Source organism: Haliotis rufescens, unplaced genomic scaffold (genome assembly GCF_023055435.1).
Source record: "Haliotis rufescens isolate VD_foot unplaced genomic scaffold, xgHalRufe1.0.p SCAF_7, whole genome shotgun sequence".
In the NCBI taxonomy this organism is placed as follows: domain Eukaryota; kingdom Metazoa; phylum Mollusca; class Gastropoda; order Lepetellida; family Haliotidae; genus Haliotis; species Haliotis rufescens.
Window position 1 is genome coordinate 23564093 of NW_025964361.1, and position 14898 is coordinate 23578990.

At 44.7% G+C, this 14898-nt stretch overlaps 1 protein-coding gene across 3 annotated transcripts in view; it reads left to right on the plus strand.

Annotated features, from left to right (window-relative positions):
* The first annotated feature begins 2192 nt into the window (after positions 1-2192).
* LOC124137459 (eukaryotic translation initiation factor 5B-like) overlaps positions 2193-14898 on the plus strand; it is a 130024-nt gene continuing 117318 nt past the window's right edge. Inside the window, exons 1-9 of one of the 3 annotated variants that reach the window (XM_046503755.2) lie at positions 2193-2399; positions 4694-4813; positions 5101-5191; positions 6187-6327; positions 8403-8885; positions 9009-9102; positions 9243-9340; positions 9717-9833; positions 10206-10356. In XM_046503755.2, coding sequence (XP_046359711.2) covers positions 2356-2399; positions 4694-4813; positions 5101-5191; positions 6187-6327; positions 8403-8885; positions 9009-9102; positions 9243-9340; positions 9717-9833; positions 10206-10356 — 1339 coding nt within the window. In that variant the 5' untranslated portion in view covers positions 2193-2355. Of the gene's footprint in view, positions 2400-2596; positions 2842-4693; positions 4814-5100; positions 5192-6186; positions 6328-8402; positions 8886-9008; positions 9103-9242; positions 9341-9716; positions 9834-10205; positions 10357-14898 lie in introns of those variants that run through there. The other 2 variants (XM_046503757.2, XM_046503756.2) reach the window with 2 other exon arrangements.

The following is a 14898-nucleotide window of genomic DNA, read 5'->3' on the forward strand; positions in this document are numbered from 1 at the left end:
TTTACAACTCATTGTGTTTTGAAATTTTAATTACTTTATTAATAATTATTCATATTGAAAGCAACAGTAAATGAGTTGGGTTTTTTTAACTTTTACTTTTAATGGTGACGTCACTTCCAAAACAAGGTGCGAATGAGTCCAAGACATTTATCATATTCTAGATAGGATAATTGGATAATTTGGATAATTGAAGATGGCAGTGCCAGGGACTGAATGGAGTCTGAAATACCAAAATATACACATAACACAAGCTCAGAACTCCACCATTTAACCAAATTAAGGGAAGTTTTCCTTACTTTTTATCCTACATTTGGGGACATAGGTGCAACAATTTGCTGTCATGTCGGCATCTGATGTTTATGGGATCAAATCCCATCCATATTTGGCCTGATTCTCGGTTTGTCAGCACCATGCCAATGCTCACGGGCTTCATGAAAGTGGAAGACATCTAGCAAAAGCATTACTTCGGGCTTTCGTCACGCAAACGCAGGTTGATGTTCGGATGTCAGTTGTTTAGTAGATATGATAAACGAACGAGGCCCTGTGGAAATAAATACACACTTAAAATATGCAAAATACCTACACATACAATGAATGAGTTTAACGCCGCTTTTAACATTATTCCAGTTATATCACAGCATGTCAGCTTAATATTGGAGGAAAGCCCGAAGTGATGCAGGTCTCAGACCTTTACCACTTCAGTTAAACCCCGCGGGGACGGGTATGGAGCTGACAAACCTAAAAACATAATCGGGGCGAAACAGGGTTCGAACCCACAATCACAGGTTTCTGGCTTCCCTAAGGGACCCAACTCTGCAGAGTGAATCGCGGCACCTTAGACAACTGGGCCACTGGTGTCCTCCTACACATACAAATCAAACATTCCATTATAAAACATTAACAAATATTTGAATCATATATGATGACATACGTTACTATGATCAATTTTAATTAGTTTTATCTAAGTTTGCTCTAAATATCAAGGAACATTTGTCGTAGAATAAACTGACACACACAGGTTATTAAAAGTGGTGATAATTACATAAATACATAACACTCTATTTCAGTGCAAACCAACATTAACACATACAATTTATAATGCTCCTCACCAAGTGTATGGCACTGTGCCCTGTGATGTCCCAACATTGTATACATAATTTGACTTGCCGGGACACACCTGAACATATAATATATATTCATACATAATTACAGTGTAACATATTGCATCCATATGTTAACATCATTAGGTATATACAATAACTCTAAAATATGTATTCTAATCACTCACCTCATCATACATACATTCATTCATACATGTGAAGTTGGGCGCAGAACTTTAATTTAAAGGTAAATAACTCCCCAACATATGTACATGTAGCGGCCCGTGATGGGATTTGAACCATGGAGCTTCTGACCCGAGGTCGGACGCCTTGTCCACATGACCAAAGAGGTTAAACCTGTCAGCAAGCTGACAAGGTAAGGATGTCATCTGTGGGATGACTCCACGCCAGTGGCTTTCAAGCAGTATCTTTTCAGTTTTAAGCTGGTCAGTCTTCAGCCAGTCCATCCGGACAAAGAACATGGAAGGTGAGGATATAAGAATGTTATTTGATTGTTCAAGATATTATTATTTAATTGATTAATGAATATATCCTCGTGTCATGGAAGTTCGATCACTTACAAAAAGTCGCTGAATATTCATAGTAACATTCATATAATCTTTTTTTCAAATATCTTACCTGTGAACTTGTTTATTTATGACAAACATTTCCCAAATCCACGTATTTCCATTGAGATGTTCTAACTTCTATACTACCAGTTCAAGACCTATAATAATTAATATCACTTTTTAAAACTAAATATTACAAGAAATATTAATTTGACAGTTAGTATAGAAGTTAGAACATCTCAAACTTTATTCCTTATTTGTATAGTCATCAAATCATAGATCTATTTGGGCTGCAGGTTCTGCGTAGGCCTATCATACCGGAAAAGCTACATATTCTAATCCAAAGAAACAACTACAACAGTGTAGATCTACATTATAAGAACAATATATATATATGAACATCCGATTAAACGATTGTCACATAATATAGAGGAATTGACAACGGGAAAATGTGTTATTCACAGATAATGTTGGTCTTCTCACAGACAACTTCCTCCCTGATTGTCCGGATTTTACTTCCATTTCCCCAGAATTCCGTTCGACCGGATATCAAAACTACATGCGCACCTGTAAAGGAGATTTCTGCAATAAGTGCAATTCGTCCGACAATATTGTTGAACTAAAATTAGAAGTTAAATAATAGACTGTTGGATGATTATTTAAACCAAAGCCAGTGAACAGAAAGTATGGGGAAACCAAAGAAAGGCAAGAAGGGACAAGCAGATGACTTGTAAGTGATCGCATGGCGACATTTAACCACATGTTGTTAACTTGTTTTCAAACGTATTGCTGTCAAGACAGTGCGGACATGTGATAATGTAAACACATGTCACTGGCGATTAAATATAGAATCATTCCTAACCTATCCGTAGATGAGCCATGAAACTATCGCCGGAAGTGGTGCAATTTAATTTATCATATACTATATAATAGTCCAGCAAGCATAACAAGAAGCTAGTTTCTCCACTGTCAACCATATTGTTGAAGGGGTAAAGACAACATATACAGGAAATATTGGCAGTCAGAAGAACTGAGTTCAATCGGAACTTGTAATTGTTTTCATATTTATTCGATTCAGTTTAATACTTGACTTGATAATTGTGTGACATTGTTCAGAAATTCTTTAAGAATTTATTCAAGTTTTAACTTCAAATACCACAAAGCCAGCAAGGGTAAGTTTCCAGTGTTTTATTTTGTATTTGAAATGTTTTATTTTGTATTTGAATGTTTATTTTACCATACAGGTTTAAAGATTGATTAGATCTCAATGTCATGGGCACATGATTGCTGGTTAGCGACAAATTATCGCCAACTCCCTGTGTGCACACGATTACATCTCATTTTACGTTTGTTTGTTTTTATTAGAAGAAAGAAATATTTATCCAAGAATGATGAACAAAATTTATTCTTGTGAGGAAACATTAAAAGGCACACCTTATAATCAAGTACAATTTTATAAAAGACACAGGGGCGATGTCATATGACTAATTCATGAGTAAACAGACATCCAACAACATGATGATGCACATTCAGTTCTGTTAAGATAGCTTACGATCCATCTGTCCATTTGTCCTCAAAGTACAATGATAAAACCTTGTTGAGATATCTTTCCACAAATGCATAACCCTGTATATGTCACAAAATCCATAGTACATACTGTTAAGAAATGTAGATCAGATTTGGGCAATATTGGTTTACGTAAGTTTGCAGACGACAAATTGATAATAGCATTTCTTATTAAGTGAAATGAATATAAAAATTGAGTGAGATACCAGAGAAAATAGAAAATGTAATTTGTATAACTGAATCAGTGTGTGTGGTCACGTGGCACATGCTGTTTAGACAATGGCGATAACTGCTACAGTTGGTCAAAGGGAAATGTCTACATGGTCTATTTCCACTGTTTTGATTCCCTATCTTCGCGTTATAACAGAAATCTTGCGAAACTTATTCCATGGACAGAAATATGAGTTTTTGGACATAATTTCACAAAAATCATAGTTATTACTCAACTTAATTCACAAAATGTTTAAGAAATAACATGAAAAAAATGGCGATAACTGGTCGGTGACCTGTACACGCTGATATATGCAACAAGTCAAGCATTGAAAATTATTCAAATGCTGATAAAATCAGGAACAGTTTTAACTTATACATGTTTATATGTTTCATCTATTTGTGCAAACAGATTTTAATTGATAAACAATGATGAAATTCTAATTTAATTCTGACCCTCATGATTGTCTATTATGTTCAGAACATAAAAAAATCCCTGAATGGACCTGGCTTAGAACATGTAGAAAAGATCCCCATTGCATAGTCTTTTCAACAATCATTTGTGCCCACTGGTCTCAACTTGCCTCTTGTTATCGTTCCAGCAGAGTGTAGTGTTAACATATGGACTATTATAAGCTGAGCTTACTGAACTTAATGTAGACTAAAGTCGCAGACTGCTCTATTGCTGGTTGTTTAAAATTCAGTACTAAAACTTTTCATGAGGACAATCTCTTCAAAATTTCACAAATTATGTCATAGGGTATTGTGACATGTTTTAAAAGTTTGTGGTTCTGTTTTTGACGGATGGTCGGTGATGGATGGTTGGTGACTTGGCTGATTGCGTCAACGTTATTTGGCATACATTGTCAATACTAACCTCATGGGTTTGAATGCCAGATTCACCCTGTCTGTCATCCTAGACCTGTCAGACCCACCCATTCATGGGTTTCACCAAAGAAGACCTTCTCACTTTCGTATTTTCTCTTTTGAGCAGACTACAGACACCAAAGCAGCATTAAATAAGCCTTGTTCACCTAATCAATATTTACCTTAATATGGAATAAACATGATAAATGGCAAATATTATTTTTTAGTGTTTCCATACAGGATCTTCTGATTTGAGAAAGAGAACGTTTTCTAACAACCAACTTAATAATCAGTGGAATATTTAATGTGAGCCAAAGGATTATTTGTTTGTTAATAGACATTCTGTTTTCATGTTAATCCTAGATAAATATATGTTTGCAGTAGTGATGAGGAAGTTGTCATCGACCCACTGGCAGAAATGGAACATAAAGAAACAAACCCTCCCCCTGTCGCCAAGGCAACAAAGAAAGGAAAGAAAAACAGGAAGAGAGACGATGATTTGTAAGTACCTATATATCAGTTTATTTTGTCAAAAGGAAACAAGGCATATTATCATTAAGTCATCATAACATCTATCTGACTGGCTACTCTCTGTATGGTAAAGGGCCATACAAGTCGGACATGATGGAGTTTGATGTGTCATCACTTGCTTGCTATGTCACAACTGGACAGGGGGCTATGTAAAAACCTTAAACAACTCATTCACCACTGGTAGATGTCTCCTTCTCTAATATCACTATGACCTTACAGTATGATTTATTTTTGCTTTTGAAAATAATATTTTCCAGTGAAGACAATGTGGCATCAGAAATAGCTGCTCTCTCACTTGACATGAAGTCGGAAGAGAATGGTGAAGATGTACAACCAGCTAAAAAGAAGGTGGGACGTCTGTACTGTTGACAATCACTACACTGAGTCAGACAATCACTATACTGGGTCAGACAATCACTGCAATATGTCAGATATTCACTGCAGCGAGTCAGATAATCACTGCACTGTCAGACAATCAGATTAGAAATAACACGTACAGTCAAGTCTCGTTAATCAGACACTCGTTAATCCGACAATTGGCTTTAACCGACACTAATGATGGGAACCGATTAAATCAGTGCTATTTAGACCCGTTAATCCGACAGTCTCGCACTCTGACTCTGACACACCTAATTTGCAACGAATTACCGAAATCACTCATTAATCAGTCTCGTTAATCCGACACAGTGATCTGCGTACTCCGTGGTCATCTGCCCTCGAGTACACAGCCTGTGTTTCAAAGTTGCGACTTCCATTCCAGACTATGCTTTTTAAAGTATTTTGAATCGGTCATACAGTCCGTAACAGTTGTTTTGTGTTAAACTTTAGAGGTTGCATGATTAGAAAACATTCTGCCAACAATGTACCATAACAATATGAATATTTATTTTATATTTCTTATTATGTGTTTGAATCCTTATCTATCGTGTGGTTGTCCGATTTTCGATCACAAACGTTGATACTACTAAATTTTGTTTATCCGACATACTCGTTAATCCGACATAATCATATGCAACCATCGATGTCGGATTAACGGGACTTGACTGTATCTTGAAGAATGCTACAGGAGTATCATAACTTTATGTCCCATTGAGATTCTGGACTAAAATAGGTCCCCAGCAACCTATGTTTGACGTAAGGGGTAACTAAATAGATCGGGTTGTCAGTCTTGGTGACTTGGTTGATAGCATGTCATCATACCTCAATGGGGTGGATCGTTGTTCGCAATATCGATCACTGGATTGTCTGGTTCCTGACACAATTATTTACAGGCCACCATCATATACCTAGAATATGGTGTGACATTGAACAACATACATTCTTATAAATGTTGAATGTTTCAGGAGAAGAAGAAGAAAAAGAAGAAGGCTGTGGACAGTGATGACGAAGAAGACGATGGTGAGGACGCCGCAGTGAAAACAAAGGGAAAGAAGCCAATGGCCTCATTTCAGATGCTGATGATGGATGACGATGATGACGATGAGGTAGGTTTTCACGGACTATTCTCTTGGGTAGCAGGCCTCCTGGGAATTCTGACCTCAAGTATCCAGTGCTTGTTTAAGAGGGCTCTAGTGGATATGTGACCTGGCTCATTGTGTGGTCCTCTACGGTGTTGCCAATCACTGGTTTACCTGGTTCCAGACTCAATCATTAACATGCCTCTGTGATTGTGCTAGAATACTGCTGATAGTGACATTAATAACATTTTACCATGGATTTGGGGAAAACTGTTTGGTCAATTTGAGGTATGAAACAATGATAACCACCTCTTAGTGAAAGCTTCTGTTATGGCCACCTCTCTACATAATGCTTGTCTTAAAGTATTTGTGGAAGAGGATTGTGTTGAGTGGCAATCAAGTATTGGTGATAGCTTGGTCCGAGCACACTGGCTGATGTGTCTTTTGTACCCCAGTGTTGTAGACCCATGATAAGGGTTCTCACACTGTCATGCATTTAATTGTCTTTGTCAAAGTCTTGTTCATCAAAGGGCAATTATTTGTTTGTTGGATAGCAAATCTTTTCTGCCTAAATGGGATGAGGGGGAAGTGACATGTCTGGACCTAGGTACGTTACCAACCAGCTGGTTAAGTGTTTCACATCTCCCTGAGGCAAACTAACAGTAAATTCCAGTTTCCACCCTTGCTGAACTAGGCTGGAATTTCTGGGCTCGATCGTAGTGCCACCAGTGGCTATTACAAGTTTTGTCACTTCTATGTCCCTCCTATGTCCCTCCTAATGACCAATCAGATTCCATCTCTCATTTCACTTGTTTGCTTCAAACAAATTAGCGGCGGCCAGTGAAGATGATCTGATCTATATTAAAGATCTATACTGTAATAAAATGGGTCTTTCTTTGTGAAGTGCATCAAATCATGTGAGCACCTTGATCAAAAACATGAATAGATTTTGAAAATTTCTGTTGACCTCATGTTTATGGTACACATGGTTTGCAAATCCTGCAATCGACCGAAATCTGCTTGGCAGTTTACGAACCTGATGTCGATTTCGTAAGACGATTTTGATTAGACTGTGCATAGACTCATTAGTCCGGACAAAATATAATTCCACAATTCCAGCTTAGTTCGGCAAGGGTTGAAACTGGACTTACATAGTCAGTAAACTCCCTTGCCTCGGGAAAATGAGTGTTTGATATCTAACAGGGTCCAGAGTAACAGGGTCCAGGCTAACAGGGTCCTGACTAACAGGGTCCAGAGTAACAGGGTCCTGTTGAGTAGGGTTCAGACTAGCAGGGTCCTGACTAGCAGGGTTCAGACTAACAGGGTCCAGATTAGCAGGGTTCAGACTAGCAGGGGTTCAGACTAGCAGGGTCCAGACTAACAGGGTCCTGACTACCAGGGTCCAGGGTAACGGGGTCCAGAGTAACGGGGTCCAGACTAGCAGGGTCCAGACAAGCAGGGTCCAGACTAGCAGGATTCAGACTAGCAGGGTTCAGACTTGCAGGGTTTTGACTACCAGGGTTCAGACTAACAGGATCCAGGCTAGCAGGGTCCAGACTTGCAGGGTTGAGAGTAACAGGGTTGAGAGTAACAGGGTCCTGCCGAGCAGGGTTCAGACGAGCAGGGTTCAGACTAACAGGATCCAGGCTAGCAGGGTCCTGACTAACAGTGTCCAGAGTAACAGGGTCCTGCCGAACAGGGTTCAGACTAGCTGGGTCCTGATTAGCAGGGTTCAGACTAGCTGGGTCCTGATTAGCAGGGTTCAGACTAGCAGGGTCCAGAGTAACAGGGTCCTGCCGAGCAGGGTTCAGACTAGCAGAGTTCAGACTAACAGGATCGAGGCTAGCAGGGTCCAGACTGACAGGGATGTTCAGACTTGCAGGGTTTACCTTGATGTCAAACTGTTGATAAATGTTTTGTGAAGTCAAGTCGTTTGGAGTGCAGCTTATATAGCTGCAGGATTCTATGGTAGGTAAAGTAAAGTCAAGGTAACCAAGGATGTTTGTTTCTCCATGTTGTTCTTGGTGTGTTTGTTTCAACTGGCAAATTAGCAGTGTTATTTCAACATTTTCTTTATGTACAATCAACAACTTGTGTTTCAGGATGAGGCAAAAAGTGACAATGAATCAACTCAAGAAATGAAAACTGAAAATGTTGTCCTTGAATCTGTTCTCGAAAGTACAACCAAGTCTAAAAAAGATAAGAAGGCCAAGAAAAAAGAAAAGGCCAAAACTGCAGAAGAAGAAGATATTGATGCAATTTTAGCAGCTCTGGAAAAACCTGCAGAGAAGAAGAAAGGGAAGAAAGGAAAGAAGGCAGAAGAAGATAGTGTTGCCATGGAAACAGATCAGATTGAGGCTGCCCCTGCTGCAGCTGAAGGCCAAGTCGTAACAATGGACGATATGGAAGCTGAATATGAAGACAAGAAGAAGAAAAAGAAGAAGAAGGAGAAGAAAGTGGAGAAGGCAGAAGATGATGACGATGAGAAGGAGGAGGAGGAAGACGAGGAGGAAGGTAGCACTGTCAAGTCCGCAGCACAGAAGAAGAAAGAGAAGAAGGAACGTGAACGCCTCAAGAAGTTACAGGTTTGTGTATTTTCATGTTCAAAATGAATAAAAATGTAATCTGATTTTGAAACATTAAACGTAGCGCCAGGTGTATTGTGATTATCCGAATGGGCTGTTTGCATTTGTCTGTTGTTGTTTCAGAAGAAGAAGTCTGTGCCAAAGGATGGAGAGAAGGAAGAGCAGAAGGAAGGAGAGGCTGAAGCTGAGAAGATAGAAGAAGGAACAGAGGCAGCAGGTGAGCTGTTGTCTGGGATAACTGCAGCAAGTGTCCTTTCAGATACTTCTTTGTGCGGTGTGTGTGTGAAACAATAGAACAGTAAAATTTTACAGATGAGAAGATAACATGTTTAATGGAAATGTTTTCTAACTTTGTAGCTGATGGGGCAGGAGAAGAAGAGGAGGGGACGAAAAAGAAGAAGAAAAAGAAAAAGGGAGAGAAGGAAAAGGAAGAGAAAGTCAAGCCTAACAAGAAGGTATGTGTCCCTGTGAAGAAGATGAAGCAGTCTAGAATCATTCACTTCATTCATGCTTTAAAAGAAATTATTTCTAAGCATAGTCCAGGAATTCTCATCTTAGCGTAGTCCAGGACTTACTTTTTCAGCAATTGTTTTCTTAGCATTGTCCAGGAATTGTTTTCTTAGCATAGCCTGGGAACTGTTTTCTGAGCATTGTCCAGGAATTGTTTTCTTAGCATAGCCTGGGAACTGTTTTCTGAGCATAGTCCAGAAATTGTTTTCTTAACATAGCCTGGGAACTGTTTTCTGAGCATAGACCGGGAATTGTTGTCGTGGCGTAATCCAGAAGTTTGTGTGTACTTCCCCCTCCTGACATGCTAGCCTCCATCTGCAGGTTGCAGCCATCAAGGCCCATCTGAAGATGATTCAGGAAGAGCAGGAGAAGCTGAGACAAGAAGAAGAGGAGAGAATCAGACTGGAGGAAGAGGCAGAGAAGGCGCATGAGGAACAGGTGGGTCAATATGGTCAAGGGAGATCACTCTACTAAACATGGGACACGCACCTCATGATCTTGAGTACTCTTCAAGTGATGTCTTCCTGTATTGTAGTGTGGATGTTTATATAGTCAACATTGTCTCAGATGACTTTTTGTCGATTGAAAAGCTGAGGTGGCTAAGGTTTTAATATTTTTAATCCTTGTGAATACAGTTTCACAAGTGACAGTTAAAATACATGGAAGAGAGTTATCAAATATCCATGTCTATCACAACTTGGTGTTGGTGCACGTTTGGTGAGGGTGTAGTGCTGGGTTAAGTGCGAACTGGTTGGGTTGATGGAGGCAAGTGTGTGTTGAGTTTGATGCGGGTGTGTTGCTGCTTCACAGGTGCGTCTGGAGAAGGAGAAGAGAGAGAAGAAGAAGCTAAAGGAGAAGGAGAAGAAGGACCGGCTGAAGGCCGAGGGGAAGTTGCTCAACGCCAAGCAGAAGCGTGACCAACAGAAGATCAACCAGATGTTGATGGCCATGAGAGAACAAGGTGAGTCCCCCCCACCACAGACATGCCACAAGGTGAGTCCCCCCCAACCACAGACATGCCACAAGGTGAGTCCCCCCCAACCACAGACATGGCACAAGGTGACTCCCCCCCCCCCACCACGGACATGCCACAAGGTGAGTCCCCCACCACCACAGACATGCCACAAGATGAGTCCCCCACCACCACGGACATGCCACAAGGTGAGTCCCCCACCACCACAGACATGCCACAAGGCAAGCCCCCCCCCCCCCCCCCCCCAGACATGCCAAAGGTTGACTCCCCCACACCACAGACATGCCAAAAGGTGACTCCCCCACACTACAGACATGCCACAAGGTGACCCCCCCACACTACAGACATGCCACAAGGTGACCCCCCCCACACTACAGACATGCCACAAGGTGACCCCCCCACACTACAGACATGCCACCAGGTGACTCCCCCACACTACAGACATGCCACAAGATGACTGCCCCACACTTCAGACATGCCACAAGGTGACTCCCCCACACTACAGATGTACCACAAGGTGACTCCCCAAAACTACAGACATGCCACAAGGTGACTCCCCCACACTACAGATGTGCCACAAGTTGAGTCCCCCCACACTCTAAACATGCCACAAGTGAAGTCCCCCACACTACAGATGTGCCACAAGGTGACTCCCCCACACTACAGACATGCCAAAGGTTGAGTCCCCCACACCACAGACATGCCACAAGTTGACTCCCCCACACTACAGATGTGCCACAAGGTGACTCCCCCACACTACAGACATGCCACAAGGTGACTCCCCCACACTACAGACATGCCACAAGGTGACTCCCCCACACTTCAGATGTACCACAGGTGACTCCCCCACACTACAGATGTACCACAGGTGACTCCCCCACACTACAGACATGCCACAGGTGACTCCCCCACACTACAGATGTGCCACAAGGTGACTCCCCCACACTACAGACATGCCACAAGGTGACTCCCCCACACTACAGACATGCCACAGGTGACTCCCCCACACTACAGATGTGCCACAAGGTGACTCCCCCACACTACAGACATGCCACAAGGTGACTCCCCCACACTACAGACATGCCACAGGTGACTCCCCCACACTACAGACATGCCACAAGGTGACTCCCCCACACTTCAGATGTACCACAGGTGACTCCCCCACACTACAGACATGCCACAAGGTGACTCCCCCACACTACAGACATGCCACAAAGTGACTCCCCCACACTACAGACATGCCACAAGATGACTCCCCCACACTACAGACATGCCACAAGGTGACTCCCCCACCACCACAGACATGCCACAAGGCAAGCGCCCCCCCCCCCCCCCCCCGACATGCCAAAGGTTGAGTCCCCCACACCACAGACATGCCAAAAGGTGACTCCCCCACACTACAGACATGCCACAAGGTGACCCCCCCACACTACAGACATGCCACAAGGTGACCCCCCACACTACAGACATGCCACAAGATGACTGCCCCACACTTCAGACATGCCACAAGGTGACTCCCCCACACTACAGACATGCCACAAGGTGACTCCCCCACACTACAGATGTACCACAAGGTGACTCCCCAAAACTACAGACATGCCACAAGATGACTGCCCCACACTTCAGACATGCCACAAGGTGACTCCCCCACACTACAGACATGCCACAAGGTGACTCCCCCACACTACAGACATACCACAAGGTGACCCCCCACACTACAGACATGCCACAAGGTGACTCCCCCACACTACAGATGTACCACAAGGTGACTCCCCCACACTACAGACATGCCACAAGGTGACTCCCCCACACTACAGACATGCCACAAGGTGACTCCCCCACACTACAGACATGCCACAAGGTGACTCCCCCACACTACAGACATGCCACAGGTGACTCCCCCACACTACAGATGTACCACAAGGTGACTCCCCCACACTACAGACATGCCACAAGGTGACCCCCCCACACTACAGACATGCCACAAGGTGACCCCCCCACACTACAGACATGCCACCAGGTGACTCCCCTACACTACAGACATGCCACAAGATGACTGCCCCACACTTCAGACATGCCACAAGGTGACTCCCCCACACTACAGATGTGCCACAAGGTGACTCCCCCACACTACAGATGTTCCACAAGTTGACTCCCCCACACTACAGACATGCCACCAGGTGACTCCCCCACACTACAGACATGCCACAGGTGACTCCCCCACACTTCAGATGTACCACAAGGTGACTCCCCCACACTACAGACATGCCACAAGGTGACTCCCCCACACTACAGACATGCCACAGGTGATTCCCCCACACTACAGACATGCCACAAGGTGACCCCCCCACACTACAGACATGCCACCAGGTGACTCCCCCACACTACAGATGTACCACAAGGTGACTCCCCCACACTACAGACATGCCACAAGGTGACCCCCCCACACTTCAGACATGCCACAAGGTGACTCCCCCACACTACAGATGTACCACAAGGTGACTCCCCCACACTACAGACATGCCACAAGGTGACCCCCCCACACTACAGACATGCCACAAGGTGACTCCCCCACACTACAGACATGCCACAAGATGACTGCCCCACACTTCAGACATGCCACAAGGTGACTCCCCCACACTACAGATGTACCACAAGGTGACTCCCCCACACTACAGACATGCCACAAGGTGACCCCCCCACACTACAGACACGCCACCAGGTGACTCCCCCACACTACAGACATGCCACAAGATGACTGCCCCACACTTCAGACATGCCACCAGGTGACTCCCCCACACTACAGATGTACCACAAGGTGACTCCCCCACACTACAGACATGCCACAAGGTGACCCCCCCACACTTCGAACATGCCACAAGGTGACTCCCCCACACTACAGATGTACCACAAGGTGACTCCCCCACACTACAGACATGCCACAAGGTGACCCCCCCACACTACAGACATGCCACCAGGTGACTCCCCCACACTACAGACATGCCACAAGATGACTGCCCCACACTTCAGACATGCCACAAGGTGACTCCCCCACACTACAGATGTACCACAAGGTGACTCCCCCACACTACAGACATGCCACAAGGTGACCCCCCCACACTACAGACACGCCACCAGGTGACTCCCCCACACTACAGACATGCCACAAGATGACTGCCCCACACTTCAGACATGCCACAAGGTGACTCCCCCACACTACATATGTACCACAAGGTGACTCCCCAAAACTACAGACATGCCACAAGGTGACTCCCCCACACTACAGATGTGCCACAAGTTGAGTCCCCCCACACTCTAAACATGCCACAAGTGAAGTCCCCCACACTACAGACATGCCACAAGGTGATTCCCCCACACTACAGACATGCCAAAGGTTGAGTCCCCCACACCACAGACATGCCACAAGTTGACTCCCCCACACTACAGATGTGCCACAAGGTGACTCCCCCACACTACAGACATGCCACAAGGTGACTCCCCCACACTACAGACATGCCACAAGGTGACTCCCCCACACTACAGATGTGCCACAAGGTGACTCCTCCACACTACAGATGTGCCACAAGGTGACCCCCCCCACACTACAGACATGCCACAAGGTGACCCCCCCCCCACACCACAGACATGCCACAAGGTGACTCCCCCACACTACAGACATGCCACAAGGTGACTCCCCCACACTACAGATGTGCCACAAGGTGACTCCTCCACACTACAGATGTGCCACAAGGTGACTCCTCCACACTACAGATGTGCCACAAGGTGACTCCCCCACACTACAGACACGCCACAAGATGACTCCCCCACACTACAGACATGCCACAAGGTGACTCCCCCACACTACAGACATGCCACAAGGTGACTCCCCCACACCACAGACATGCCACAAGGTGACTCCCCCACACTACAGACATGCCACAAGGTGACTCCCCCACACCGCAGACATGCCACAAGATGACTCCCCCACACTACAGACATGCCACAAGGTGACTCCCCCACACTACAGACATGCCACAAGGTGACTCCCCCACACTACAGACATGCCACAAGGTGACTCCCCCACACTACAGACATGCCACAAGGTGACTCCCCCACACTACAGACATGCCACAGGTGACTCCCCCACACTACAGACATGCCACAAGATGACTCCCCCACACTACAGACATGCCACAGGTGACTCCCCCACACTACAGACATGCCACAGGTGACTCCCCCACACTACAGACATGCCACAAGGTGACTCCCCCACACTACAGACATGCCACAAGGTGACTCCCCCACACTACAGACATGCCACAGGTGACTCCCCCACACTACAGACATGCCACAGGTGACTCCCCCACACTACAGACATGCCACAGGTGACTCCCCCACACTACAGACATGCCACAGGTGACTCCCCCACACTACAGACATGCCACAAGGTGACTCCCCCACACTACAGACATGCCACAAGGTGACTCCCCAAAACTACAGACATGCCACAGGTGACTCCCCCATACTACA